Genomic DNA, 26885 nt, shown 5'->3' with positions numbered 1-26885 from the left:
TGTTTGAGGGGAGACTTAAAGATCCCCTGTTTTTTTCAAACATACTTTTTCCCCTTGGTATTATAAAGCATATATTTTCTATAAAGTATATTATGCCATATTATTCATTCTTTGGAAACAGGGATTAGAAGCATCTGTTAAAATGCAACTGTTGCCTGAGAAAAGTTATACTTTAAGCTACCAATATAATTGAGTATCTCCTTGTGAATTAATATATTAAAGTCCACGATTGGGTAGATTCTGAGGGAATAGAACATAAAGACAGATAAGTTTTCCTGGAGAGAGACTAGTCAAGGAAAGGAGCGATGTCAGGCTACTCCAGTAAATAATCACTCCTTCCTTGTCCAGCACCTCCCTCACCGCCACCTTCTCTCTCCTGACTCCATCCCCACCGCAAAGACCATGAGCAGCCTTAGAGGTGGAAGGCACAAGACACAAAAGGAGACAGAAAATCTGAAGGCAAACTTGTAATTCTTTATTGTATAAAGGTCCCCACAACCCCTCCTCTATATGGGAGTACTTTACCCTATGAAAAAATTCCAGTTAACTAATAAACAGCACAGGTAGATTAGTCATTCGGTAGATGATCGATAGAGAAGGGACTCAACTAACTGCCGTGAAAAAATGGACAAGACGGTGGCAGGGAGCAGCCAAAGCACAGGGCCAGTTCAGGGGGACTGCATTTACCTGAAGTTTGTCTAGCAGGTGAGTGGTCATTTCAGGCACTCAAACATTCTCCAAGTGCTTGTTATTTTCTAGGCTCTGTCCTAGAAACCAGAGATTTGGAAATGATGCTGCTGATGGCTTGTCCCCAGAAAACTGAGCAACATACAAAAAAGCACGGCCATACACTGTGGCGTACGTGATACCACGAGTGTATACGGAAGTTGAAGGAAAAGAGCAGAATTCACTCTAAGGATAGTGAGGGGTGATCAGGGAATGCTTCCTGGGGCAAATAATGCCTATAGAGGATTTTCAAAGATGAACAAGATTTTACTAGGGAGATTAAAGGGGAGATACGCATTCCGGTCAGAGGGAACAATGCACAAAAGCTGAAGATAAGGAGAAGCCTGGCATGTTTGAGGCATTCCAAATATTTGCTATTTCTGTAGCATCAAGTGCTAAGGAAGAAGCAAAAGAAAGGGAATTAAGTAGAGCCCAAATCAGGAAGGGCATTGAATGCCATGCTAATCAGCATGTACTTTTCTCTGATAGCTAGTCAGGGGAAGTGTGCCAGTGCTACGGTAAGATTTATGTTTTAGGAATATCACTGCTGGCTGTCAGTCAGGAAGGGAGTGAGGCTCGAGGAAGAAATATCACCTAGGAAACCTTAGTAATAATGCAGATGACAAGGGATGAGGGCGTGCATGTTGAGTGGCTCTTCTCAGCATCTGTTATGTGGCAGGCAAAGTGGGAAGAGAAGGGAGAGTAAAATCTTTCACCTGGATGGCAGTGTTCACATTGGAAGAGTCAGTTTTCACCTGCCCTCCACCTTTATAAAGCACACAGGAAATGTATGTTCTCTCTGAATTCACTTCTTTTAAAGTTTTTTAAACTGTAATTATACTGCTAGAGATTTTGCCAAGTGAACCAAAAATAGTGGCCAGTAAGAAGGAGACTTTATTATCACTTTGCAAGAGGGAAACTTCTCTTTTTTAGAATGAAAAGTAGGCAAGATGACAACAGAGTGTGCCCTATCTCCCCCTGAATATTTGGATAAAAGAGAAAACATATTTGAAGCACTTTGAGCTTCCAGGGACTATACCTCTACTGTGAGGTCCTTAAGTACTGGGTTGTGGCAGGATGATCAGCAGTCAGCATTGTGCAGAACCACCAGCATGGAATGAACCCAACTCTGGAGTTCTCAGAGTTAATAGGGGAGCTGAGTTACGGTTATGGTTGCTGGGTCAAACAGAGATAACTTATTTAGTTTAAGGATGACCCAAATATTGCATGGAATACACTTATATTAAAAAATACTGTTGTTTATTTGAAATTCAAATTTAACTGGGCATCCAGTATTTATTTGCTACAGCTGGCAGTCCTGATTACAGTAGTACCTTAATAGGGAAAAGTTGCTTGATTCATGACCGATTTACCTTATTAGTGGCTTCTCTTATGTAATAGGAAGTACTATAGCTACAAACGAGGGAATTATGAAGCACAGCAATGTAAACATATGAACAAAAATGACCAGTTATTAAAAACTTTCTCAGTTTTTCTGCTGGGAATCTCTTAAAAACTATGCCACTTAAAACAGCAAGGACAGGGGGCACTTCGGTGGCTCAGTGGGTTAAGCCTCTGCCTTCACCTCAGGTCATGATCTCAGGGTCCTGGGATCGAGCCCCGCATCAGGCTCTCTGCTCAGTGGGGAGCCTACTTCCTCCTCTCTCTCTGCCTGCCTCTCTGCCTACTTGTGATCTCTCTGTTAAATAAATAAAATCTTTAAAACAAAACAAAACAGCAAGGACGGGAGCACCCACTTCTAACTAATGAAACAGTATATTAACACTTTTTAAAGAAAGAAAAATGTTCATTGCATATTATAAGTACTGTGACTTCAAAGACAAGTATTTCTAAAGAGCAAATAGCTCACAAGAATATAGAAGCATTAAAAACTTTTTAAAGGAGGTAACACTTGGAAAAAAAAATTAAGAAAGAATGCTTTCGTGATAAATGACAGAAAAGACAACCCCCCCCACCACCCCAAAAAAGTTTTTTGTGCTCACGGAAGTCTTACTAATATGTCCTCAATTGACTGCCAAAAAAAAAAAAAAAAAAAAAAAAAAAAAAAAAAAAAAAAGAAAGAAAGAAAGAAAGAAAAAAGAAAAGAAAATAGAAAAAAAAAAAAAAAAGGATGACAGGGCCATCTTTGCAATCCAGGGCAAGGTGGAAAGCCAAACTGTCCAAATCTGGGAATCTTGCAGGATTTACACTAAAGCATTGTGCTATTTTTAACGTACTTTAAGCTCACTTTTATTACTTCCAGACCTTTTTCCTCATTAAGGCACAGATATAAACTGGGAGCTACTCATAGGATAGATACCAAATAGTCTGCTGGCGAGATACAGACCTCCACCTTGCATGCATATCAGCTGGAGAAAAAAGAGCCTTTATTCATCAAATTTAAAAAGCACTCTCTCATTTCATGCTAATTGTATGGTCCTTTGCATGATATACAAAAGATTGCCCAAGATGAAAGGCATTAAAAAGAAAACTACCAGTCTTGGAGGTTTTTTTTGGAACAAGATTAACTTATTACTTTTTTAGAGAAAGTAAATGACTGACTAATTCAAGTATTACATTTATCTGCACAGAATGACCTTTACAGGTTTTATTATTGTCAATGCCTATTCAACTGCCTCTCTGCCTAACATAATGTGACCTCATTCGATTAATCTCAGTGCCCCAAAACCTTTTAGGGTGGTGTCAAACAGTTCATAAATTAAAGAATTTAAAATAAAGTACACACGAGTCTTAAATGATTTTTCCCCCCAACAAAGGAAACAGTTAAACCTCCTTGGAAAAGAGAGGCTGACTATTAAGAAATGTTTGTTTCCCAGCTCCTCCTACATGCACGTTCTGCTTCGGCTGGTTTCTTATGAAAGCACAATAAGAAAAATTCATTGTGGTTATGGATATTATCAGTAATAAGATGTAATAACATAATAAGTGACAGAATATTAGTCAAGAGTTGTAAATAAGATAAGCCATGATAATTTGCACCATACCATAATTTATGGCATATGGTAATATATGAATTGGGTCTTTGAAAAACTGCATTAATTTAGATTGATCTTACTATAAATATCAACCAGTTATTAACAACTATGTCACAGCCATCAAGGGAACAGAGGTGAAAAAGAGAGAAACACTAGGTGCAGTCCATTCATTTAGGCAGCCAAGACAACAAAGAGGCACTTATTCCTTGTGTAACTATTGATTGCTATCAGTCAACTGAACAGGGTTGGCAAGACTGAAGAACAGCCACTTCAACCCACAGCCATTGCATGGAGCAGAAGAATAATTGGGCTTCCCAAACTGCCCCCAAAATTGATTCTTCAAGAGGTTAAAATCCAAATCAAATATACTGCTACTAACTAATACCTACTATACAATATTAAGGATCTTTTTAACCCATTTGACTAGCACTGTCCGGTAAAACTTAAGGCGAACCATGTATGTGATTTTCAGCCATAGTAGGAAAGGTAAAAGAAAAGGGTGAAATTAATTGTAATCTCTTTAACCCAGTATCTCCAGAATATTATCATAACATGTATCCAACATAAATTATTGAGAGAGTTCCGATCTTTCTTTCATACCAAATCATTGGAACCCAGAACTTTTTTTTTTTTTTTTTTTAACACTTTAGCACATCTGAATTCAGAACAGTCACATTATAAGTGCTTAAAGCCACACATGGCAAGTAGTGACCACATTTGGCCGTATAGTTAAAATCTCTCAAACCAAAAAAAAAAAAAAAAGCCTTGTTCCTAATTACTACCTAATGTTTTCCTGTGAGTCAAATCTCAAGCCACTAGTGAAGTTACTTGTTCTTTGTGTTAATGAACACATTGAAAACACAAACTATAGCACTAAAAACAGGGACTGAATCCTAAGAAGGCCATGCTTAAGTTTTACTAATAACAAGTATTTATATATTAAACTACTTGTTTTCCCTGGCCCCATTTCTGATCCTGCCACAAATTTCAGGAGTTTTGTTTTTTTCTCTGAGGATCTAATTATCAGCCACATTGCCCAACATTCAGTGAAATATTCCTATCTTTGAATAATATAGTGTTCCAAAGTAGTAAATTATGTAATTCCTAAAACTGAATTGGTTTATGACTAATTGGTAAGAATCGTGGAGTTTCCTCATGAAAAGAGTTCCAAAAAATCAAGAAAAGAATAACTAAAAACAAATGACTACCAAAATACACTAAATTCCAGGCTAACAAGCTCTTGGCCCTTATGAAATGACAAAAGACAGCTTAAGGGCTTGCATGCTAAACCGAAACCCAACAAACCATTTTAAAGAGGTGAAGCAGGGATGATCATTAGTAGAAAAATAAGTGACAGAGAGATGCCAGTATTTAATCCTCAAATCTGAACATTTGAAATTTAAAAGGCATAATTAAAAAAAAAGGAAAGCCAGTTCATTTCTTTCTTCTCTCTCATGAGTTGTCAGAAGATTTTAATTTCAAGTTTGGGTTTTGATTCGACTGATAATTCTAGGCAATATATCAGCAACCAAAACCAAAACGTTAATAGAATTATAAATGTTATAATCAACACCTAAAAAGATCTTGAGATACAAATAGCATAGTCCCTAAATCATTTATGAGAAGAATGTATCAAAAAAAGTAAACATTCTCATAGTATGCTTTTATCCTTAATTTATATACAATTTAACCTTTTACTTCTAATATATCATTTTCACATCTCATACTCTCCTGTGGCACCACCTTTCTGCATCAGTATAACCCCTTGACACTTAACTTGGTTAAGGAAAGCAGTGGTTAACTGATTCATTTGGTTCATTGATGGTTAACTTTGTGATGCCCTAAAATTTGCTTGAGTGACGATTATCTCTGAAAGACAGTTACAGCTTCCAATCCTGGGCTTCAGTTATGGTCAACTGTCTTGTATGATCTTGCATGAGCTTATAGAATGTAACACAGTTTTTTTAAACCACAAATATTCAGCAGAGTAATAACCCAGAGATTTTCAGATGTGAAAAACAATGGTTAATAGAGCCTTGGCCAAAAGAGGTGTTCAAGAAATACTTATTGAAATAAATGAAATGGTCTGAGAGTTTAAAAATGCTCTTTGATAAGAAGCTAGGGAATTATAATTTATTAAGCTGGCTAATCAGGTTTCACTTCGGCAGTGATAAAGATAACAGTGTGAAGTTACTCAGATCTTTTGGTGACTAAATAACTAATGCTAGAATCTGGATCCATTTTTCTTTCAGAGCAAAACTACAAGTAGGCTGAAAGCACAGAATACTGGTTTTGGTTTTCAGTGTCAGTAGGCATGAAGCAGAGGTTTAAAAAAAACAAAACAAAACATGTCCACCCATGGAAATTTATCCAACTGAAAATGGTACACATCTCTTTGATCTGCTTCAGCGACCCTTTTGCACAAGTATGATTTCTGCAGGGTGTTTGTAGGTACGATGTACGAATGTATGATGTACATTGAGTTGGACTTGCCAGTTCACTGTAACAATAGCTGCCCAGCCCCTGGGTAACTAAAATGCTGCTATGCTGCTTCCTTATTTCCTTCCTTCAACAGCTATTTGACATGGATTTTATACAAATATTATTATTATTTTTTAAAGATTTTATTTATTTATTTGACAGAGAGAGATCACAAGTAGACGGAGAGGCAGGCAGAGAGAGAGAGAGAGAGAGAGAGAGAGAGGGAAGCAGACTCCCTGCTGAGTAGAGAGCCCGATGCAGGACTCTATCCCAGGACCCTGAGATCATGACCTGAGCCGAAGGCAGCGGCTTAACCCACTGAGCCACCCAGGCGCCCATAAATATTATTTTTAGGCTCTGGGATTTCAGCATTAAGTAAGACAGTGAAAACCACAGCTTTCAAGAATCTTCTATTCTTCCAGTAGTTACCTATACCTTGTCAGATACAGCGCAGTCTAAGCAACTATTGAATGTAAACGTTTGGCATATTAGAAATTGGGAATGAAGAATTTAAGAAGTAGCAATAATATGGTTTGGAGAAAAACTGTAGATGCTTATCAGGTACTTATTTTGCCAACTTAATTTTTGTGCAAGAAAGTCTTACACGAAATAGCTAAAAGGGGCAAAACACATACAGAGAGATATTTAGGAGTCACACGGGAATAAGATGTACAACACAGGGAATACAGACAGTGGTGCTATAATCGTGTTGTGTGGTGCTATAATCGTGTTGTGTGGTGACAGGTGGAGGGTAACTCATGGTGACCACAGTGTAATGTACAGACTTGTCCAATCACTCTGAAACAAATGCAGTGTTGTTTTTGTCAACTATACTCAAATTAAAAATTTTAAATAAAAGATACACTTAGGAATCACTAAAAAATAAGAGGAAAAATGTCGTGAAGCATTTAAAAATATAATTTAAAATATGTTTTCTGTCACGAATGGGTGCCTACAACAGTCAATATAGAGGAAAAGCACTGAATACACAACTGAGTTTTGAGTAAAGGCCTAATACATGATAGAGCTAAGCTCCTTTAGGATTTGGAAATCAGAATCATCACTGACCTGGCCTAATGGGATTGATTAAAGATAACTTGATGCGGTGCCTGGCTGGTTCAGTCAGAACAGCATGCAACTCTTGATCTCGGGGTTGTGAGTTTGAAGCCCGTATTGGGTGTAGAGATTACTTAAAAATAAAATCTTTTAAAAATAAAAATAAATAAAGATAACCTGAAAAACCAACAGAAACCATGGAAGAACTTTGTGAGAACAGTTCAATGCAGGGAGATGGAGTGATGTTATAGATATACTCCCGTTAACACAGCATTAAAAGAATAAGGACTGTGCCCAAAGTTATGGTGTTTCAGGCTAGAATAACAAACTGGATAACAAGTTATTCTGTCTTAGGTCCAAACTAAATGTTCACTCCTGCACACAATCAGCATTAAGCTTTTATTGAGTGGCTGACCTATGCCAGGCACAGTGGTGGGCAGTAGGAACACAGTGCTAAATCAACCAGGATTCCCTAGTTCATGATGGTTTTGGTCATGATACGAGGAGCTAGACATGGGCATGTAAAGGGATTGAGAAAGCAGAAGAGAGGACCTTGCCGAAGGGAGACAAAGATGGCATCAAAAATGAAAGATACCTGAGCAGAGGTCTGAGGATGAATAGGGGTTTTCCATGTGAACACAAGGGGTAAAAGATAAAGCTCTCCAGAAAAAGGAGAGAATTGCACATATAAACTCTGAGGAAGAGATTATGTTCTCGGCATGGTTTTATAAACTCCGTATGGTGACAAAGAATGACCTGGATGTTTATACAGGCAAGGCCGATCATGAAGGGCCAGCCATGCCCCTCAAAGTTACTGGATTTTATCTTGGAAGCAGCTGAAGAGCCCCTAACATCATCAGGTAAGGCAGCTCCATGGTCATATCTGTGGACAAATGGACTGAATGATGGTAAGACTGAGGACCAGAAGGCCATTTCAGAAACTCTTCACAACAGTCAACGTGAGCAGTAATTAGGCTTGAGTGGAGAGGGAGCGGAAAGGGCAGGTAAGTGAGGTGGAAGCAAAGTGACGGGGTGACCAGCTGGGTTGAGAGTGGCGAAAGAGGAAGAAGTCAAGGATAATTCCCTGGCTTCTGACTTGAGAAGATACCAGTCTCCACGCCACATCATTCTGTCAGCTTTCAATTTTGGATTCTGGCTTCCTGAGATTGATCACTGCTGCTTTACCACATTCCCTTTGTCCTAAAGAATGTCCCTAGGTGCTGCTGACTAGACACAGAAATACAGAGGCAGCTGGCCCCACCTCTGAGTGGTGGTGATGAGAGGGGGAAGCACCACTTGCGCCTCTCCCAGCCTCCTCTATACAACCTTCAGCAACCAACAGCAGCAATCCTTTATGTGATGCTCCATTTAATTCTGTACACAAATAATGAGGTCAAAATATAGTTATTACGAACCCCACTAGTACAAGGCATTATAGAAAAATAAAAGCCAAGAACAATAGCTGGGAATTCTACAGGAATGTCATATGATGCAATGCAAAGATTTTGTGGTTCGTCAGGTGTGAGTCTGACTTCTGGCGTGTGTGAACTTGGGAAATGGATATTCTTTTTTATAAAATCTTTTTTTTTTTTTAAGATTTTATTTATTTATTTGACAGAGATCACAAGTAGGCAGAGTGGCAGGCAAAGAGAGAGGAGGAAGCAGGCTCCCTGCTGAGCAGAGAGCCCGATGCGGGACTCGATCCCAGGACCCTGAGATCATGACCTGAGCCGAAGGCAGCGGCTTAACCCACTGAGCCACCGAGGCGCCCGGGAAATGGATATTCTTAAGACTTGGTTGCTTCCTCAATAAAAGATAGTATAGCCTACCTCATCTGTAAAAATTGGTGAGATGATATATGTAAACCTCCTATTAGCACCATGCCCAACTTGTCATAGATTCAAAAGATAAGAATAAAGGAAATATCCTTCTCTATTTCCCATCCCCTTTGACTACTCAAAGACCTCCTACCTCCAAAGAGAGTCTAGTTATCACCAATGGGTATTTCTCTCTACTTCCCACACTCATCCACACTGCCGTTAGAAAAAGGAAGCTTCTAAAGGCAAAATAGGATCATAACTGTGTCAGAGACTTTTGCAGTCCATCCAATATTCAGCTTTCCTTTCCTCTTCATTAATGAATGCTGATTTTGCTGGGTGTAGCAAAGTACCAAGTGAAAAACAGTTCCCAAGCTCCATTGCTGCTAGGGGTAGCCATGTGATACATTAGGGCCAATAGATCTCTGCTAGAGAGGTTTTGAAATGTTTCTGGTCACAGGTACTTTCATTCTCCCTTCACTTTCCTTCCTTTTTTCAACGTCCTGGAAACTGGGTATGATGGGTAGAGCTACAGTGGCCACCTTGCAAACTATGAGGAAAAGATCAAGATTCATAGGACATCAGTCTTGACAAAAGTGCGTTCCTGAAACAATGCTTCCACCACATTCCAAGACATTTTTTCAACACATGGGACAAAGAAAGCCCTAATTTACGCTGTTGCCTTTCAGGTATTTAAAACTTTCATCTGAGCACAATTCCTGACTTAATCCCTTCAGACCTACTTTAGTATGATTTTCAAGGCATTAACCATGATTTTCTTCCAGCTGAAAAAGAAACAAACATTTATTGAGTGTCCAGTATATGTCAGTCATTGTGTATATAGACATTCAAATAAAAATTACATATTGACTCTTTAAGTCTTATAGTCACCCTGCAAGCTAAGTACTTCCGTTCACATTTTATGGCAAGGGGACCGGAGGATCTAAGATGCTAAGTATGATCAAAGGCACCCTGCTGATACATGGGGAAGCCAGGACCCGAGCTCCAAGTCTGTCTGGTGATGGCATTCATGCTCTGGCCATGCTCCGTGCTCCTGCAGGGGTCGGTGGATTCACCACTGTGAGAAATCATGACTCTCAAGACAGTGTCTCCAAATCAGGCAGTCATTTTTCCTACATCTTCCATACTTATATCTAAAAATCCAACTAGTAAGCCGTCTAAGAGCATTTAAAAAAGAGTGTGTGTAGAAAGAGGCTAAAGAGTGGTTGATGGAGCGAGCCACGCAAGTTACAGGAGCCTAAGGAACACTATGCCTGGAAGCAGCTGGACAAAGTTGATAATCTGGAAAGGAGGTTCCTTTTACCGCGTCCTCCAGTCAACAACAACCCTGAAGAAACCACACTGACTGGAGATCAGGGTATGAGCCTGAGACATGGGAGAGGCGTTAAGTAAGGTGCCCCATGTCCACAGATTCTCACAGAAAAAAAAACCTCATGTATAATTTTATCACATTTTTTTTTAAAAAAAGGAGGAATGAAAGAAAAATCAAAATTGCATATGTGTGTGTATACATACACACATATATATCTTATAACCTACTTTGTATGTATCTCTTATAACCTAGTAAAATAAAAAGCACACATGAAATAGAGACTTACTTTATATAAGTATTACATAAATATATGTGTACAAATGTGTACGAATTGTAACCCTTTCGTGTCTACACTGAATCTGAAGCAGCTAACAAGAGTCACAATAAATTTAAAATTCATGTACAGGAAAAATACAGGAGCAAAGAAAAGAGGAAAATGAAGTATGCAAATACATATTCTACAGGATGCTAAATAATTACTAAAACTGAGCTGTACATCTAGATCTGAGCCTCCTCCTGCCAAAGGAAAACAGAAAAAATGATGAAATACAGAATTCACGATGGCCCTGAGATAAAGGGAATACTAACACCTCAGGAGAACCGAACTATTTTCAATTCATACAAAGGCAATAAGAAACCAGAAGACCTGAGTGGGATTTGACATGGGGGAGACCGTGTCATGTAGTAGACAATGTCTTAGTAATTCCCTCCGAATAAATGTCAGAGTGTATTCCACACAACAGTTTCTCACAGAGTTACTCAGTCAAGCTGAAAAACCATTCAGGGCAGGCAATCTGTGCAGGACTAAGCCAAGGAGATAGAAACACACTCTGGTGGGACCGGCTGGATCTAGTAACGAATCCCCAAACACCTAGGTGAACAAATAGCATGTTCTGGCAATTAGTCTTCAACCAAAACCAGCTTAAGAAGTAGGATTTTGCAACATGGAGGACTTCAGGAGAAAGAAAGGAAAAGTGAATTGGGGGAAATCGGAGGGGGAGATGAACCATGAGAGACTGTGGACTCAGAAACAAACTGAGGGTTTTAGAAGGGAGGAGGTGGGGGGATGGGTGAGCCTCGTGGTGGGTATTAAGGAGGGCACAGATTGCAGGGAGCACTGGGTGTTGTACATAAACAACGAATCTTGGAACACTGCATCAAAAACTAATGATGTATTTTTATGGTGACTAACATAATAAATTAAAAAAAAAGCAGGATTATGCAACAGTTCACACACTCTTCTCAGTTCAGAAGTTCTGAGAAAGTTTTTATGGACTTTTTATTACTATGTAAACGATACTTCAGTCTACTATCACTGTGCTCTCAGGGAGAGTATATGCCAGTCTTTTCTCCTTCTCCAAGTGGCATAAAAAGGCAGAGAAAATATGGGTTGCTATTACTTTAAAAAAAAATTAGGGCTTTTGGCTTTTACATTAGGAGGTTCTAGTACATATACTCTCTATTATATAATGGGCAGTAGAGATGATTTATGAATTCACACCCATAATGATTTCTTAACTAATTTTAAAGGCAATGTGTGAAAGGCATGTTCCTAAGGCTATGACATCCCCAAAGTGGACATTAAACAGTCCTTGAATGGGTGGAAATTAATGTTAATTATTGAACAGGGTAGAAGAACACAGAGGTTCATTAAAAAGAAAAAGACACATGTAGGGAACAGTGCCTGCCAGATCTGGAAAGCAATGCAAAAATCAACATAAATTTAGCTGAGCTTCACTACAGTGTAATGATTTTTTATGTATTCTTACCCTCATAAGCAGATTCACACCAAGAATCCTCAGTAAGGTACAAAGTGGAATATTCAGAAACTGCCAATGAGACCAAACACCTATCTGCATGCTACTTTTCCATTACAAAAGAGTCAGATGAACCGTTTCTCAAAAAAACCAAACTCTAGTTGTGTGAAGACAACATAAATGCGGCTGTGCTTTAATTTAAACTCTGTACGTAGTCACAAGAAGTTACGACTGTAACATGAACCGAAGGAGGAAAAAAATAAGGACCATTTGTTACTAATTAAAAAACAGGGGATTAGAAAAAAGATGGCTATGGGAAATAGAGAACAGTTGTTCTCCCAACATGGACCTCTCACCCTGCTGATTTTGTGGTTTTTAAAACTATAAAAGTGGGAAAACTGGAAAAATGACAACAAAATGACTACCAAAATATAAACAGAAGATCCAATTTACTTTTAAAAATAATAGTCTCTAACTTGGAGATTGAAAACTAGATTTGCTAAGCAAAAAGCTAGTATTTCCACATTTGGGCTCCTCCGCCTACACATATATAATAAACACACATTGGCTCTAATGCAGCTCCAGCAATGCGGTAACAAGGTTCCAGTTCTCGGATTCTAATTGCAATCAACTGCAATAAATCAGCAGATGAGGCAGGTGGTTAAAGTTGTATAACTTTAACAAACTAAGATTGCTGAAGTTAAATAAATATCATTGTGGTCAATTTAAGCTACCTAGCTTCATCAAGCAGAGCTACAAAAGCAGCAGGTTAGCGGGTTTCTGGCAAGGAATAATTGGTTCTGAGCAACAGACTGTGTACATGAGCAGAAACATTGCGTAAAACTCACATTACTGGCTTCCCCACACCATATGTGCATTTTGGATGGAAACAGGGGCAGCTCTCCTACACCTCACATAGTTTGGCCTTACTGACTAGGATGAATGAACATTATGTTTCAGTGTGCTAGTAAACCCCAGTAGAAACCGGTAAACACCGGAATTATGACCTTTCAATTATAAGTTTTTCCAGTGAAAATGAAATTAGAACAAAGATGGAGTGGTAACAAAAACATACAAAACTGAAGTTACAGAGAAGGTCTTTACAAACTCTGATAAGCAAGCCTCAAATTAATTCATCTTGCCAGTGTTTTGGGTAATCAAAGACCTAGGCAAGTCTAACTGTCAAATATAAATGTCAAATGTTTACAGATCTGCAGGAATAGTAAAGTGTTTTAATTGTTCTTTACCAGTGGCCCAAGACAGACGTTATAAGCAAGAGCAAGGATATTTGGAAGTAGTTTCTGCAGTCTGACAATTTACCAGCAAGGGCTGCTGGTCCACTCCTTTTTAACAAGCATAAAAGCTTGACTAATCAATGCCTAAAGTCTTCAATACACAGCAGACTCTCACCTTACCGTCCATCACTGCCTCCTCATCACCATCACGGTAGTGATATAAAGGTTGGCATTTGGTGGCACAATCTCAATTCACTTTCCAAAGAGGTCAAGAGCCAGGATTTCTTGGCAAGAAAAAAAAATCTCAGATCCCGCATCTAACCCACCTACACCTATCTCACTGACTGAGAACTGAACTTGAAAAGAACCTTGGCAACTGGTCTCAGATGTTACATTTGGCGAGCAGGGGAGTCCTCCAAAATGTACTTCCTACTATATTGTGCAATAATTCAAATGAAAGTAAGATTTTATAGAATGCATTTCTCCCTTCTTCTCAAAAGGTATCTTGTATAAGGAGGATAAATACATTAAAGAATTAAATCTACCATTTAAATGACATAATCCAACTGTGCTTCATTTCCCAGTAAATCAGAAATTTGAAAAGGTTTTATATTAGGGGAAACAAACAACAAAGATCCTTACACTCATTTGATAAAATTACATTCTCATCAACTAATTATTATAAAGGGAGAAATTAATTAAGTTCAACTAAGTGTCTCAACATCACAGTATAAAGGAAAAAAGCACGGCTTTTAGACAAATACACATTTAAACTGAAAGCCCACAACATATTTTGTGGGGGAAATATGACTTTATAGCTGATCCAATGACATTGACAGGTTGATCAATGAGAAAAGTTTGGGCCGTGTGATTTCCAATGAGATGTGAAGAATAACCTCCAAGTCACCTCACTCTTCTCCCTGCTGGAAAGGCCCCTGGGTGAGAGGACAGATGTTTTGACAAATCGTGATCAGATGTGGTGCTCTGTGATCAACTCATTAAGGGATCTTAAACCTAAATGAGCCAAGGCAGAAACATCCCAACATATCTCCTAAGGGTCACCCTCAATAATCCGCTCCATTGTTTTTACTGCCATAGGAAATAGTTCTTCTATTAAGCAAAATCTGCCCTTGAGTGAATACATCATTTCCTCATCACTGACCTCACTAACATTTAAAATATAAGATACACTCATTACAGACAAATCGGAAAATAAGAACACTGGAAAGAATGAGTTAACCCACACAGCTCTCATCCCAAAGGTAACTACCCTTTCTGCTTTTATGGACCCCATCATCTTTTTCTGCACAGTTTTTACAGAGCAACAATATGGTATATACAATTTGGGCCTCATATTTTTAACTAAAATTATGAAACCAAGAGTTTTCATATTTGATTGAAAACTAATCATAAATTGCATTTAGGAAAATGGAAAAATAGTCCCTTGAATGAACTGCCATCTTTTTTTTTTTTTTCTTTGCATGTAGAACTTCTTGGGGACTGAAAAGATTATTTTCTTAAAATAGAATCCTAGAAGTGGAATTACTGTCAAAATATATTAACGTCTTTATGGCTCTTGATATTTACTGCCAAAATGCTTTCCAAAAATGGTTGTACCAATTTAAACGGCCTTCAATATCAATACCCATTATAGCTGTATTTGGACTATGACTATCTTGTGAGAATAAACAAGTTTCATAATCATCTTTATAACACCAATACTTTAAATAAATAAACTTAGATGCTATGTTATACTAGAAAATTCTTAAAGCCGAAATCCTGACACCCGGTAGAGGAATGTTCACAATTCTTAACACTCTTCTTGAAAATCACTCCCTCTAGTTCCCTTTTCCCTGCACCACAGAACCTCAATTCTTTTCTACGCAGAACCCAGTCTTTATTGAGATCATCTTATTCCCCTTTTAAGAAATGGTAATCAAAGACTTTATTGTATGGAATTCACAAAGCTCAAGGATATTTTCATCCATTTTAATGACTATCTGAAATAAACACAAGGAAATTAATCCCTACAGAGTCTGAAGGCTCCTCCACTCTGTTAAAAGACTTAAGGGAAGTGCAAAAACACATTAGAAGAAAAGTGGACATGTTTCGTGAATATGTGCATTCCATGCCTTTCAAAAGAAACAAACAAAAAATCTTTTGTTTCCTAAATTACTGACATGTGAATTCCACAGGTAACTCATCTATTTTCAAATACGTGAGTTAAAAAAAACCCAGTATACTACATTGAGAAATATGCCTGAAATGAGCTGAATAAAATCCCCCAAATATTTACTTCACATTCCAGGGATTCTAGTATTCTGCACTTAATAATTTTTAGCAAGCATTTTGTTGTTGCTACCTCAATTACTGTCTGGCAATTGCTGTCTATTAAATTTCCTAGCACAAATTGGCTGTACGTTTGTTTAGGTCGTCATTAAGAAATTTATATTAAATATGCAATAAGCTACTTTGGTTAACAGAAGTTGGGGGGATATTAGTGTCACAGTTTATTATTATAAATAATTTTTGTGTCTTCTGTCAGCATAACCACAGTAGTATCTCAATACCACCAGCTGATAATAATCTTTATAAATCCTACTTTGCAGCTATACCATCTGTTAGTTATTATTTTATATGTGTCTCCATATGCATATGTGAATTAGTTGTCACTCAAGACAAATATATAAATAGAATTGTGGTTTTGTGGGGAGATTTTTATTGGCTTGTTTTTGTGTTTTGTTATCTTTAGGCCAGTAAGTGAACTAAATAAACATATTCCTCAGTCTTGGAAACAGAAACTAAATGCAAATTTAAAAATAATTTTTGTAGTACAAATAAATTTAAATTCAATACACACTTAATTTATAAGTATCTACTAAAATCTACTAATAGCCACCAAAATTGGATATAATTAAAGAACCTGAAATTTACATATTCATGGTTCTTGAAATATACCTACAAAACCAAAAAAGAATAGGCCCACCAGTAAATTAGCCGCTAATATGGGTTCCAGTTTTCACAATACAAAACACTTGCCATGACTGATGATTTGAAAATAATGACTAATTACCTGCTTACTTGTAATGTTTATTTCCCTCAAAAGAGTAGTTATAATGGCAAAAACTCAAAGTGGGTCCCCCATGAATCTGTGAGTTTATTCCCCTGAGCTGTAAGTAACAGGCTCCTAGACTGGCAGAAGGCGGTAAGTAGCGGCAACATTATTATGACTCATGACCAAAATTCACCCAGAAAGGCAACAAGAAAAAAAGAAAGAACAGAAGGAGATGGATAATCCTCCAACTGGAATTAGTTCCAAATTATAACGCTTTCCCCAAGTACTAGAGTCTAATGATTTTCATTTCAGTAAGGCCAAACATAGGCTTAGAGGGGCTCATGCTCTACATACCGAAAACATGATGAATTCTTTTAAAAACTACCAGTTAAAACTACTCTTTAGTGGTTAAAAACTACTCTTTAAACTGACTGAAACACAACGTGAGAGTAACCACATTTGATGATTAGATGGTTCAGTATTTCCTTAAGTTATCCTATTTGAGGTGAGGATGCTCTGGGATCATACAGAGGGAACACCAAGGTAGAAACAGTGGCAACCATTCAAAGTCATCACTGAGAGTAACCCTAAAATATTTAGGGAGGGGGACTAAAGAAGACAAGTACACTGAGAAATTACGTTTTTCTGAAATGAATGCCATATTACTTTCAGTTCACAAAGTAAAAAGTCCCACTGATAACGTAATACAAATAAATATGCTGCCTTTCACAGTCATCTGTGTAAACCTGTAAAGGTATCTCATAATCCACCCTCTGTAAAAATGAACTTATTTGATGTCCAAACTAGTTCTCTTTTTTGCACATTATATTCTGTCTAGATGCTAGAATTTCCATGATGTCGGGTGAGAGCTCTATTTGGAGACGGAACACATGTTTTAAGTATACTTGGGCTATGAAGTGTAAGGAAAAATATCACAGGCTACTTAAAATATTTTAACCGCCATCAAAACTGCAGTGTGGCATAGGCTGAGCCACATTCGTTTCTTAACCCTTTATCATCTATCATTCAGATTCCTGTGTGGAAAGTCAGTTCATACCATGATTTGCCCCTGTATTTCTAAAATGTTCTTTTTTCCCCCCCAAGTTTTTTTTTTTTTTTTTTTTTTTTTTTAATGTTCTTATTGAAGGATTTCATTACGGAATTTCACAGGGATTTATCATGCAGGAATTAATTGTGTAAATGCTGAGACAAATTCTTTCATGGTCTGAAGCTCACCTATTGCCTGAGGCCTCTCTACATTCTCCCTCCCTAATGACACCTCTTTCTTCACTGAAATCTCACTTATCTTTGTAGTTACGGAGTTTAAGGAACTTATTTATTCCATTTTATATTACAGTGATTTGTGGTACTTTCTAATTTTTCCATGAATAGATTGCGAATTTCTGCTTCTATAGCTAATTTACCAAGCATATTCTCATTATAAATAATATTTCAACATTTCTAGTACAGCCACTAAAAAATAGTGGGAATCTTTCCTGCTTGGTACAGTATTTACACTTTCTTAATCAGACATCTATCTTTTTAAAAAAATTTTACTGATTTATTTGACAGAGAGAGAGCAGCAGCAGCAGGAGTGGGAGAAGCAGGCTCCAGTGAGCAGGGAGCCTGGTGCAGGGCTCAATCCCAGAACCCTGGAATCATGACCTGAGCAGAAGGCTGATGTTTAACTGACTAAGCCACCCAGGCACAGCTATCGTTTGTTTTTTTTTCCTAAACTAACTAAAATCATTATACTTTTCCTTGGTAATGTAGTAGGAGTATCAAAAATAATGTAAATTAATAGATTTTTATGGGTACCCCCTAAGAAATAAGAAAGCTTTTTCTTTTCATAGCGGTAAAGGGGTGAGAACTACGTGTTTATAGTGGACGGGGAAAAATAGGATTAGCACACTACTGGGTATTTACCCTAAAGATACAAATGTAGTGATCTGAAGGGGCATGTGCACCTGAACGTTTACAGCAGCAACGTCCAAAATAGCCAAACAGTGGAAAGAACCTAGATGTCTGTCAACAGATGAATGGATAAAGAAGATGTGGTATATATATTCAATGGAATACTATGCAACCACCAAAAGAAATGAAATCGTGCCTTTTGCAATGACGTGGATGAAACTAGAGGGTATCATGCTGAGCAAAATAAGTCAATTAGAGAAAGACAACTATCATACGATCTCCCTGATATGAAGAATTTGAGAGGCAATATGGGGGGTTTGGGGGGTATGGAAGGAAAAAAATGAAACAAGATGGGATTGGGAGGGAGAGAAACCATAAGAGATTCTTAATTTCACAAAACAAACTGGGGGTTGCTGGGGGTAGGGGGGTAGGGAGAGGGTGGTTGGGTTATGGACATCGGTGAGGGTATGTGCTATGGTGAGTGCTGTGAAGTATGTAAGCCTGATGATTCACAGACCTGTACCCCTGGGGCTAATAATACATTATATGTTAACAAAAAATAAAATAAAATAAAAATAGGATTAAATGAAGAGACTCCCAAGACCGCATTTGCAGAAGACTGCTTATCTGTTCATTTATCCATCCCGGAATTATTGACAGGGCATCTCTATCACACCACATGCATCTGACAGGATATTAGTGGCTGAAGCTAGTTCATGAAGCTGTAGGCTCCACCTTCCAGGAACTCACACTTTGGTGAAGTCATAAAGACAAGACAAGTAGTACAAGGACACTGGGGCTATCTCTGGCTGGGAGCACAGGGAAAAGATTTCACAAAGGAGGTGCCGTTTGGATAGCATTTTGGTTTTAAGGTTTATGCTGCAGGTTTCAAGGTATTTGGGGGGCCGACATCACAAAACCTGCTGCTGGTTTTCAGAAAAGGATCTGGGAAAGAAACTGCTCATTTAAAAACAGTCTCGTGAGCAGATGAAGACCTCACTGGAGAATGAGAACCAGACTTGGAAGATATTTGTTGAGATAGAATCAATAAGACTTGGTAGACTTGATAAAAAGATTGAGGAGAAGGAGTCCAAATGACATGCTGAGGCCTTTAACTTGGCAAACGGATGGTGACATTACAGGAAATCCTGATTATCACTAACACGTATTTATTGAGCACCTCCCACATACCAGACACTTTTCTAGGCCCAGAGAGCCTGTTTTTGTTCTAGTCACGGAGGCAGATAGTAAACAAATGAGTAATCTGAGAATAAACTTGATGGAAGGAATAAAACAGGTTTATGTGACAGTGACCAGGGGAAGAGACACTTTAGCTGAGGCAGTCATGAAAAGTGACATTTGAAAGAAGACCTGAATGACCCTCCGGTGACCAAGGGAGAGCAAATGCAAAGGCTGAGGTGGGAAGGAGCTTAACGTGACCAAGGGACAGAACGGGAGGTGGAGTTGGGGCTTGGGGTGTGGAGAGAAAGGAGACGGGAGAGCATTTATTCTAGTTACTGTGGGCCAACAGGCAGATTTTCAGCCAAGGAATGATGTGATCTCATTCATATTTTGGTCTCCTGTGTGGAGAATGGATTTAAGGGAGAAGGACAGGACTGAGGGCGGTGACTTAGTCTAGGGTTCTACCAGTGCTGGTGCTGAGAGGGAGGCAGATTCCAGATATAGAGGAACCGGACAGGGCTTAGGGATGGGCTCTATGTGGAATGTGAGGAAGAGAGGAGTTGGGACACCTGAGGCTAAACAACTATATACAATTTGATTCTAAACAACTCTGTAGAAGGTGTGGTGCTGTTACAGAGAGATGGTGGAAACCTGAGCAGAGAGAACCTTCAGGGCTTTGGGGGCTGGGAATCAACCAGTCTTCTTCTGTTATGTAATGGCTGAACTGCCTGGAAGCTTGTCTGTGAAATGGCATGTGGGCAGTTGGGTACAGTCCAGAGATCAGGGGGGAGGTCTCATGGAGATGTACTTGGGGAGTCCTTGGCCTCTTCCCAGAACTTAAAACTATGAGACGGGATAAGATTAATCTCGACTGATCATGACTGTATTCATCCATTCATTGAACAAACTTTTCAACAGCCTATTCTGCGCTAGGCTTTAGGGCTCCAGTGATAAACAAAATAGGACAGGTCCCTGACCTCTCTCTAGTTGTATGCAGCGGTACCCTCCCTGTGCTACAAGACGAATACAAGTAGGGGTGTGTCACCATGGAGAAAGTTCCAAAATTCTCTTGTATCACCTAATAATTAATGTTCCCCCCAATCTTAAAAATGATGGTTTTAGTGATTAAATGATGTTAGTATGTTTCTATATAGTATGTGGCAGTATGTGAATTACATTTAAAAAAAAATTTTTTAATATATATATATTTAAGATTTTATTTATTTATTTGACAGAGATCGCAAGTAGGCAGAGAGGCGGGCAGAGAGAGAGGTGGAAGCAGGCTCCCCGCTGAGCAGAGAGCCTGATGCGGGGCTCGATCCCAGGACCCCGGGATCACGACCTGAGCCGAAGGCAGAGGCTTTAACCCACTGAGCCACCCAGGTGCCCCTGTGAATTACATTTTGAAGCACCCACAAGGAAGAAATCATTTCTCACACGGAAAAGAACAAATGTTCTAGTCCTTCTACCGAATAATGTCAAGGAGTATACTTTGATGCTGGAAACAGGAATACGGTTCTGAATAGGTTATTTTCAAACCCTTCTCTATAGCTTCATATATTATCTATTTACTCCAGTGTATTAGAAAATGGCCACTCAAAAATAGTCAAACGTTTTAACTTAAGTGCTCTTTTCCTCTTTTTTCAACTGGAAGTTTCCATTTCCAGCATTAGGAAAAGCTTAGCCCTGGCAAAACCACTCCCTCTACTGCTGCCTGACTTCCAGCAGATCACCTGCTTTCTTTGTCCTAGGCATCTTTCTACATAAGCAAGAGTGGAAGTTACTATTTATCCTAAGACGAATATATAATCATACTGACTTATTAGCTTCACCCCAAAAAGACTTACTGAGTTTCACTTACCTCCAAAGGTTGGCTGCCTTCGGCCTCTGAAGTTTTACCTTCTGCTGCCTTTCTTTGCTCACCTGTTGTATCTCCTGGGAAGCAAAAAACAAAAACACAACAAAACCTTTACCATATCCTTGAGGCCAAATTGTCTTCTGTTTATTTAAAATATCTTGTGTTCCTGTATGTTTCACATTATGGAAGCAACTACTATTTTCTTTGTTACAAAGTAAGTTAATTTCTAAGAATGATCATTTTATACAGGTTCCAGGAATCATATGTACATACACACACACACACACACACACACATATACACACACCACCTCAACCCAGATGCTTTAATAGAGGTTTACTCTGAAAAAATTCTTATTTTGTAAATCGAGTCATATTTCAAGTAAACTAGGAAAGCTTAGGATTTAAGGAAGACAAGGAAAATTATTTTCAATTTAAAAGTCTTTATAATATGAATAACTCTCCTCCAAATTAGTTTTTTTTTTTTTTAACAAGGCTTACTCATTATAAGTGTTTAGTTGTAGGTCTGTAGATTTGCCTCAGAGTAGATATGTATATTTGCATGCAATAGTTAATCAGATGTCAAACAATCTTTACAGAAGGGGAGAACAATGAACAAATTCATAAATTAGCCTTTGGTTAATACTTTGACTCCTAAGACTGATGCCTGGGTGGGTTATATCACTAAATGAAGTTGGTAACCACGCTGGTTCCAAGGACATAGGGTAAGTTTAAGCATAATTAATTAATGGCCCATTTTAATTTATTAACTATCACTAATGATCTGTGATTAACACATGGTAAGTAAAGAAACAATTAATCAGAGGTTGATTTAGTAATTTGTAAACTACACTTCCTGTAAAATTAAGCCAGCTCAGGAATGTCCACAACAGGGAAGATTACAAAATTCATGGATGATGACTTGGCCAACACCAAAGAGTAGGAATTTGTTAATAAGGAAGGCCCTAAGTCCTGATTGGAGATAACAAAGTATGCAAGTCCTGGCTGAGCTTAACTTTTTTTTTTTTTTTTTTTTAATGAAACACAGAAGTTTAGCATACCATTGGAGATAATCAAGGAAGGGTCTCATTGAAATTTTAAGGAATTAAATAAAACTGTTAAATTCTAAAATCATTTAGAATTATGGGATGCCTTGGTGGCTCAGTTGGTTAAGGGTCTGACTCGTGCTTTTTTGGCTTGGGGCATGATCTCAGGGTTATGAGATTGAGCCCTGTGTCAGGTTCCTGGCCGGTGTGGCTCCTGCTTAAGATTCTCTCTCCCCCTCTTTCTCTGACCCTCCCCTGCTCTCTCTAAAATAAATATATAAATCTTTAAAAAAATTAAAAAAAAAATACAATGCAAGCACATCAATCATTTTCTGCATTTTCTGGCTTATAAGCTCTGTTCTCAGCTACGTACAACATTCTTATCGTTGGGCAAGACCTACCACATAATAGGTGTTCAATAAATACTAGCTGAATAAATAAGTGAACTCTCTTTATACTTTCTAGTCCATAAAACTGAGATTAAAATATTAAATGGTATGTCATAAAAGCTGCATTTGAGCATACAGTTGATGTCCTTCTAAAACATATTTGTTAAACTTAAAAGGCAACTATATTAAGTACCACTAAGGTGTATTTATTCTTGAGATCCATGATTGTGGCATGACTTCTTACATTTTAAAAGCAGTTAATGATTATTTATAATGAAAAAAAAAATCAAACCAAGGCAACAGCATCAGGAACTCTTAGGTTAGGTTTATAGGATAATAAAGTTAATAACTGTTCAAGTGAAAAATTTACACAAAACTACTCCTGTAACCTAGCATGTCAAACTATTTTGACTGATTTTGGAAGTGCTCATTTAAACTGTCCATTTATTGGCATATCTGGGAGAGCCCGCTTTTCAGAACTCTCTCTTCTCTCTTAAAGTGAGGGACAAGATCATCACCCCCAGCTTACAGCTGGCAAAACCGACACCCAGGGAGTTTGGCTGGGTTGGCTAACAGCCTGAGGCCAGAGCAGCCAAAGGAGCCCAGGTAATGCAAGTCTTTATACCCTGAAGTCCGAGTGCCTTTAACGACTCATGCCTAATGCTCACATCAGAATACAAGGTCATTTACTCAAGAGTTTTATCTTCTCAAGTGATTATTGCTCTATCCCATAGTCTCACAAACACTGTACTTGGCTAAAATCGTTCAACACCAAGTCAGCTCTTACTTTGCCATTTTCTGACTTCAAGCTGTGTGTCTGTATGAAGCTTTCTCCATTTCTCCCTATTGCTTGAATAACCAGAAAGGTTATCAGCTGGTGTTCCTGACATCACACAACACATCTGCCTGGAAGCAATTGTAGAGTCACTATTTACTGAAATGCCATGTCTGGCGATGACTCAGATAGGACAATAACTGATTACAAGGAAAAATGCCATCTGCGAGATTATTCTCTATAAACAAAGGCACAAAATGAAAACTGCACAAATCACAAACAGAAAATAACAGGTCACAATCAAATATAATTTTTGAAGGTTTTTTTCCTTCCCACCGAAGAATTTTTTTATCATGAGAAACATTAGTAAAGAAATCTCATTAGTAAATTTCATTAGTAAAGAAAGTAATCTCCAATTTTTTATAATCCACACAAAAGGTAGATACTTCAACAATACAGCACATGTGACAAATGTGAAATAAGGTACTTTAGTTCTCAAAATGATCATTAACTCTGATTTTGTATACTGGACAGATTAAAAATTCTCATTCGCAAATCAGCTGTTTAAAAAGGAGAATAGAACCCCCAGGGGCAGAGACACTCAGTGACTTGCTCCAAGTCTTCCAGGTAGAAGGCAGTCACAGTGGGAGCACAACCTAGTCTTCTGACATCTCCAGGGACTCTCTGGTCTGGTGGAAGGTTCCAGTAGATGTGGGCTAAGGTGGTGGAATCAAGTCTGAATTAGAGAATGGTGAAGAGAAGGGCCCAAGGATCCAAAAGGGAGCTCTAAATGCCGGATCTTGGGTTGGTCCAACCCTCTCGGCACCTACAAGTTCTCTGGACTCCTCTTTTCTTCCATAAACCCCACAGATTATCTGTTCTCTTCCCTTTCCACTGATGATGCCAAATACTTCTGACCAGAGCAAGCCTCTGTCCTTCCTTCCCATCTTTCAAAGAAAAGATGGGAAGGAAGTCCCCTTGATACTCTTCCAGAAGTTTGTAAGGCTAGAAACAACTTCACAAAAGGCAACAACCCCTATTACATTACAACCATGTAATTTTCTTGGTTTAAAATGAAGTTTTTATTTAGAGTAAATGATAAAGGCTACATATACAGACTAAGGAAGCTCTTTCGGAACGTGAAGAGCTGAAGCAAAAGTCCTCTATATTCTAGATTAGGGACTGGTACATTTTTCTAATATAGTGCTAGATAGCTAATATTTTAGACTTCATGGGCCCTTCAGTTTCTGTCACAAAATTCTCAATTCTGCTTTTGTGGCTGAGAACAGTTACAAACAATACATAAAACAATGAATGTGGCTATGTTCCAGTAACATTTATTTATAAAAACATGTTTCAGGCTGTAGTTTCCAGATTCCTATTTGTTTATTTTATTTTATTTTTATTTTTTTTACTAAATCACTATGCCCAGTGTGGGGCTCAAACTCATGACTCTGAGATCAAGAGTTGCATGCTCTACTGACTAAGCCAGTCAGGTGCCCCTTCTGATCCCTATTCTAGAGACTCTATGTATTCTGCCTTTTCTAGGATAAAAGGCTGAATTATATTTGAGTTATTTGAGGAAATAAGCAAGGGGTGGTCATTAGGGTATCCTTATGATCCTAATCTATTGGGTGAATTGGGTCAAGGGCAGAGAGGAATAGTGGTGAAGATGAACACTCAGTATAAGAGATAGAGAAAAGGAGAGAAATCCTCAGTGATGGGAAAGGAACTCCAATGCCTATTCGGGTTACCCAGAGGAGACTTTTTGGCAGGAGAGGGGGTAAGGGAATGCCCTCACTCCTTAGGCCTCCTTCAGTGTGGAGAAGTTCTACTAACATTAACCCCAGGCCTCTCTCTGTTCCCTAATCCATGGCTTTGTAATTTAGGGGGCCTTGCACATGTGGTTTCACCCCTATTTCTTCCCCTTCTCTTGAGAATGGGAGGACCATAGACAGCACATGGCTCTGTCTGCTTTAACCCTCTATAGGGACCTTCTCCCCACCCTGAAAAACCTGCCCTAGCCCAGCATTCTGTAACTAGAGGAAGCTCAATCTAATTCTGGGATTCAGAAAGCCATTTGGTCCTTGATGGAAGCCACATTCTTTACTGCTTAAAAGGTAGTAAAAATGAGAATCTGGTCTCTATTTGATTGGGTTTTTTTCCCCCTAATTGATTAAATCTTATCTGGAGAAGAGAGGTGTTACTATTGGAAGGCCCTAGGGTCTAACTGGACTGGGAATGGGCTGATATGGACAGGTCTGGAGCCCACCTAAATATGAAGAGCTGTGAATACAGAAAACGGTTTTATTTCCTTTAACTAAAGAAGAATTACATAAAACTGAGTATCTCAGAATGCGGTCTACAAAACACTAGTTTTGAGGGGTTCACGTGGAAAAAAATATGTCTATGGTCAAAAGTATGAGAAAAATCTGCAGCATGTGTTTCCTTCCAGTTGATTTCCAATTCACTTAAACATGTGAAAGGCTCTCAGAAATTCTTCAGTAAAGAAACTTTAGGGGTGCCTGGGCGGGTGGGTCAGCTGCTTAAGCATAAGACTCTTGATTTTTAGCTCAGGCCATGATCTCAGGGTGGTAAGATCGAGCCCCACATTGGGTTCCATGGTGGGTGTGGAACCTGCTTGGGATTTTCTCTCTCTCACTCTCTCTCTCTCCTTCTGCCCCTCCCTGTCCTCTCTAAGGAAAGAAAGGAAGGGAGGAAGGAAAAACTTTAAAACCCCTTTTCACAATATATTTGACTATGGAGCATTTTATTCACCTATTATTCATTAAACATCTTCCAGAGGTCTATGAACACGCTGTGAGAAATGCTGATAGAATGTTTCTGAAGTTAAAAATTGATTATAAAATATATCATTCTTACTTGATTCTTCAGAAGACCCTCAAAATTGTCCCATTTGTTATTCAGCTTTCAAACATTCATTTTCCACAGTGCTAATCTACACTTATTTTCTTTTGGCGATCTTTTCACAACTCCCTGTCAATTCACTCAATGGCATTTGGGGCAAACTATCAGTATGTGACTGCATTCTACACATAATTCTGATTCCAGAACAGGTGATAATCTATGGAGGAGAACAGGGGAGCCAGCACCTTGAAGACACAGGAGAAAGCCCCAGTGATCAGAAATATCTCCCCGACATATTCCACAAATTAGAGATTCATTAGGGTTAATGAGCTCCTCTTTTAAAATGCAAATACCCTCTGGGAGTGTTTGCTTATTAGTCATTCACCAAGTGAAGTAGT

At 38.5% G+C, this 26885-nt stretch overlaps 1 protein-coding gene and 1 long non-coding RNA gene across 3 annotated transcripts in view; one reads left to right on the top strand and one right to left on the bottom strand.

Annotated features, from left to right (window-relative positions):
* The window catches only part of UMAD1 (UBAP1-MVB12-associated (UMA) domain containing 1), a 218985-nt gene that overhangs the window by 51657 nt on the left and 140443 nt on the right, over positions 1-26885 (bottom strand). The window contains exon 3 of the mRNA XM_059171215.1: positions 21414-21487. Within this exon, the coding sequence (XP_059027198.1) occupies positions 21414-21487 (74 nt within the window). The remainder of the gene's footprint in view (positions 1-21413; positions 21488-26885) is intronic.
* The window catches only part of LOC131829430 (uncharacterized), a 186932-nt gene that overhangs the window by 142667 nt on the left and 17380 nt on the right, over positions 1-26885 (top strand). The window lies entirely within an intron of this gene.

The sequence above is a fragment of the Mustela lutreola genome, chromosome 4 (assembly GCF_030435805.1).
Source record: "Mustela lutreola isolate mMusLut2 chromosome 4, mMusLut2.pri, whole genome shotgun sequence".
Taxonomy (NCBI): domain Eukaryota; kingdom Metazoa; phylum Chordata; class Mammalia; order Carnivora; family Mustelidae; genus Mustela; species Mustela lutreola.
Note: the sequence above shows the minus strand (reverse complement) of the source record. Positions and strands in the feature narration are given on the sequence as shown.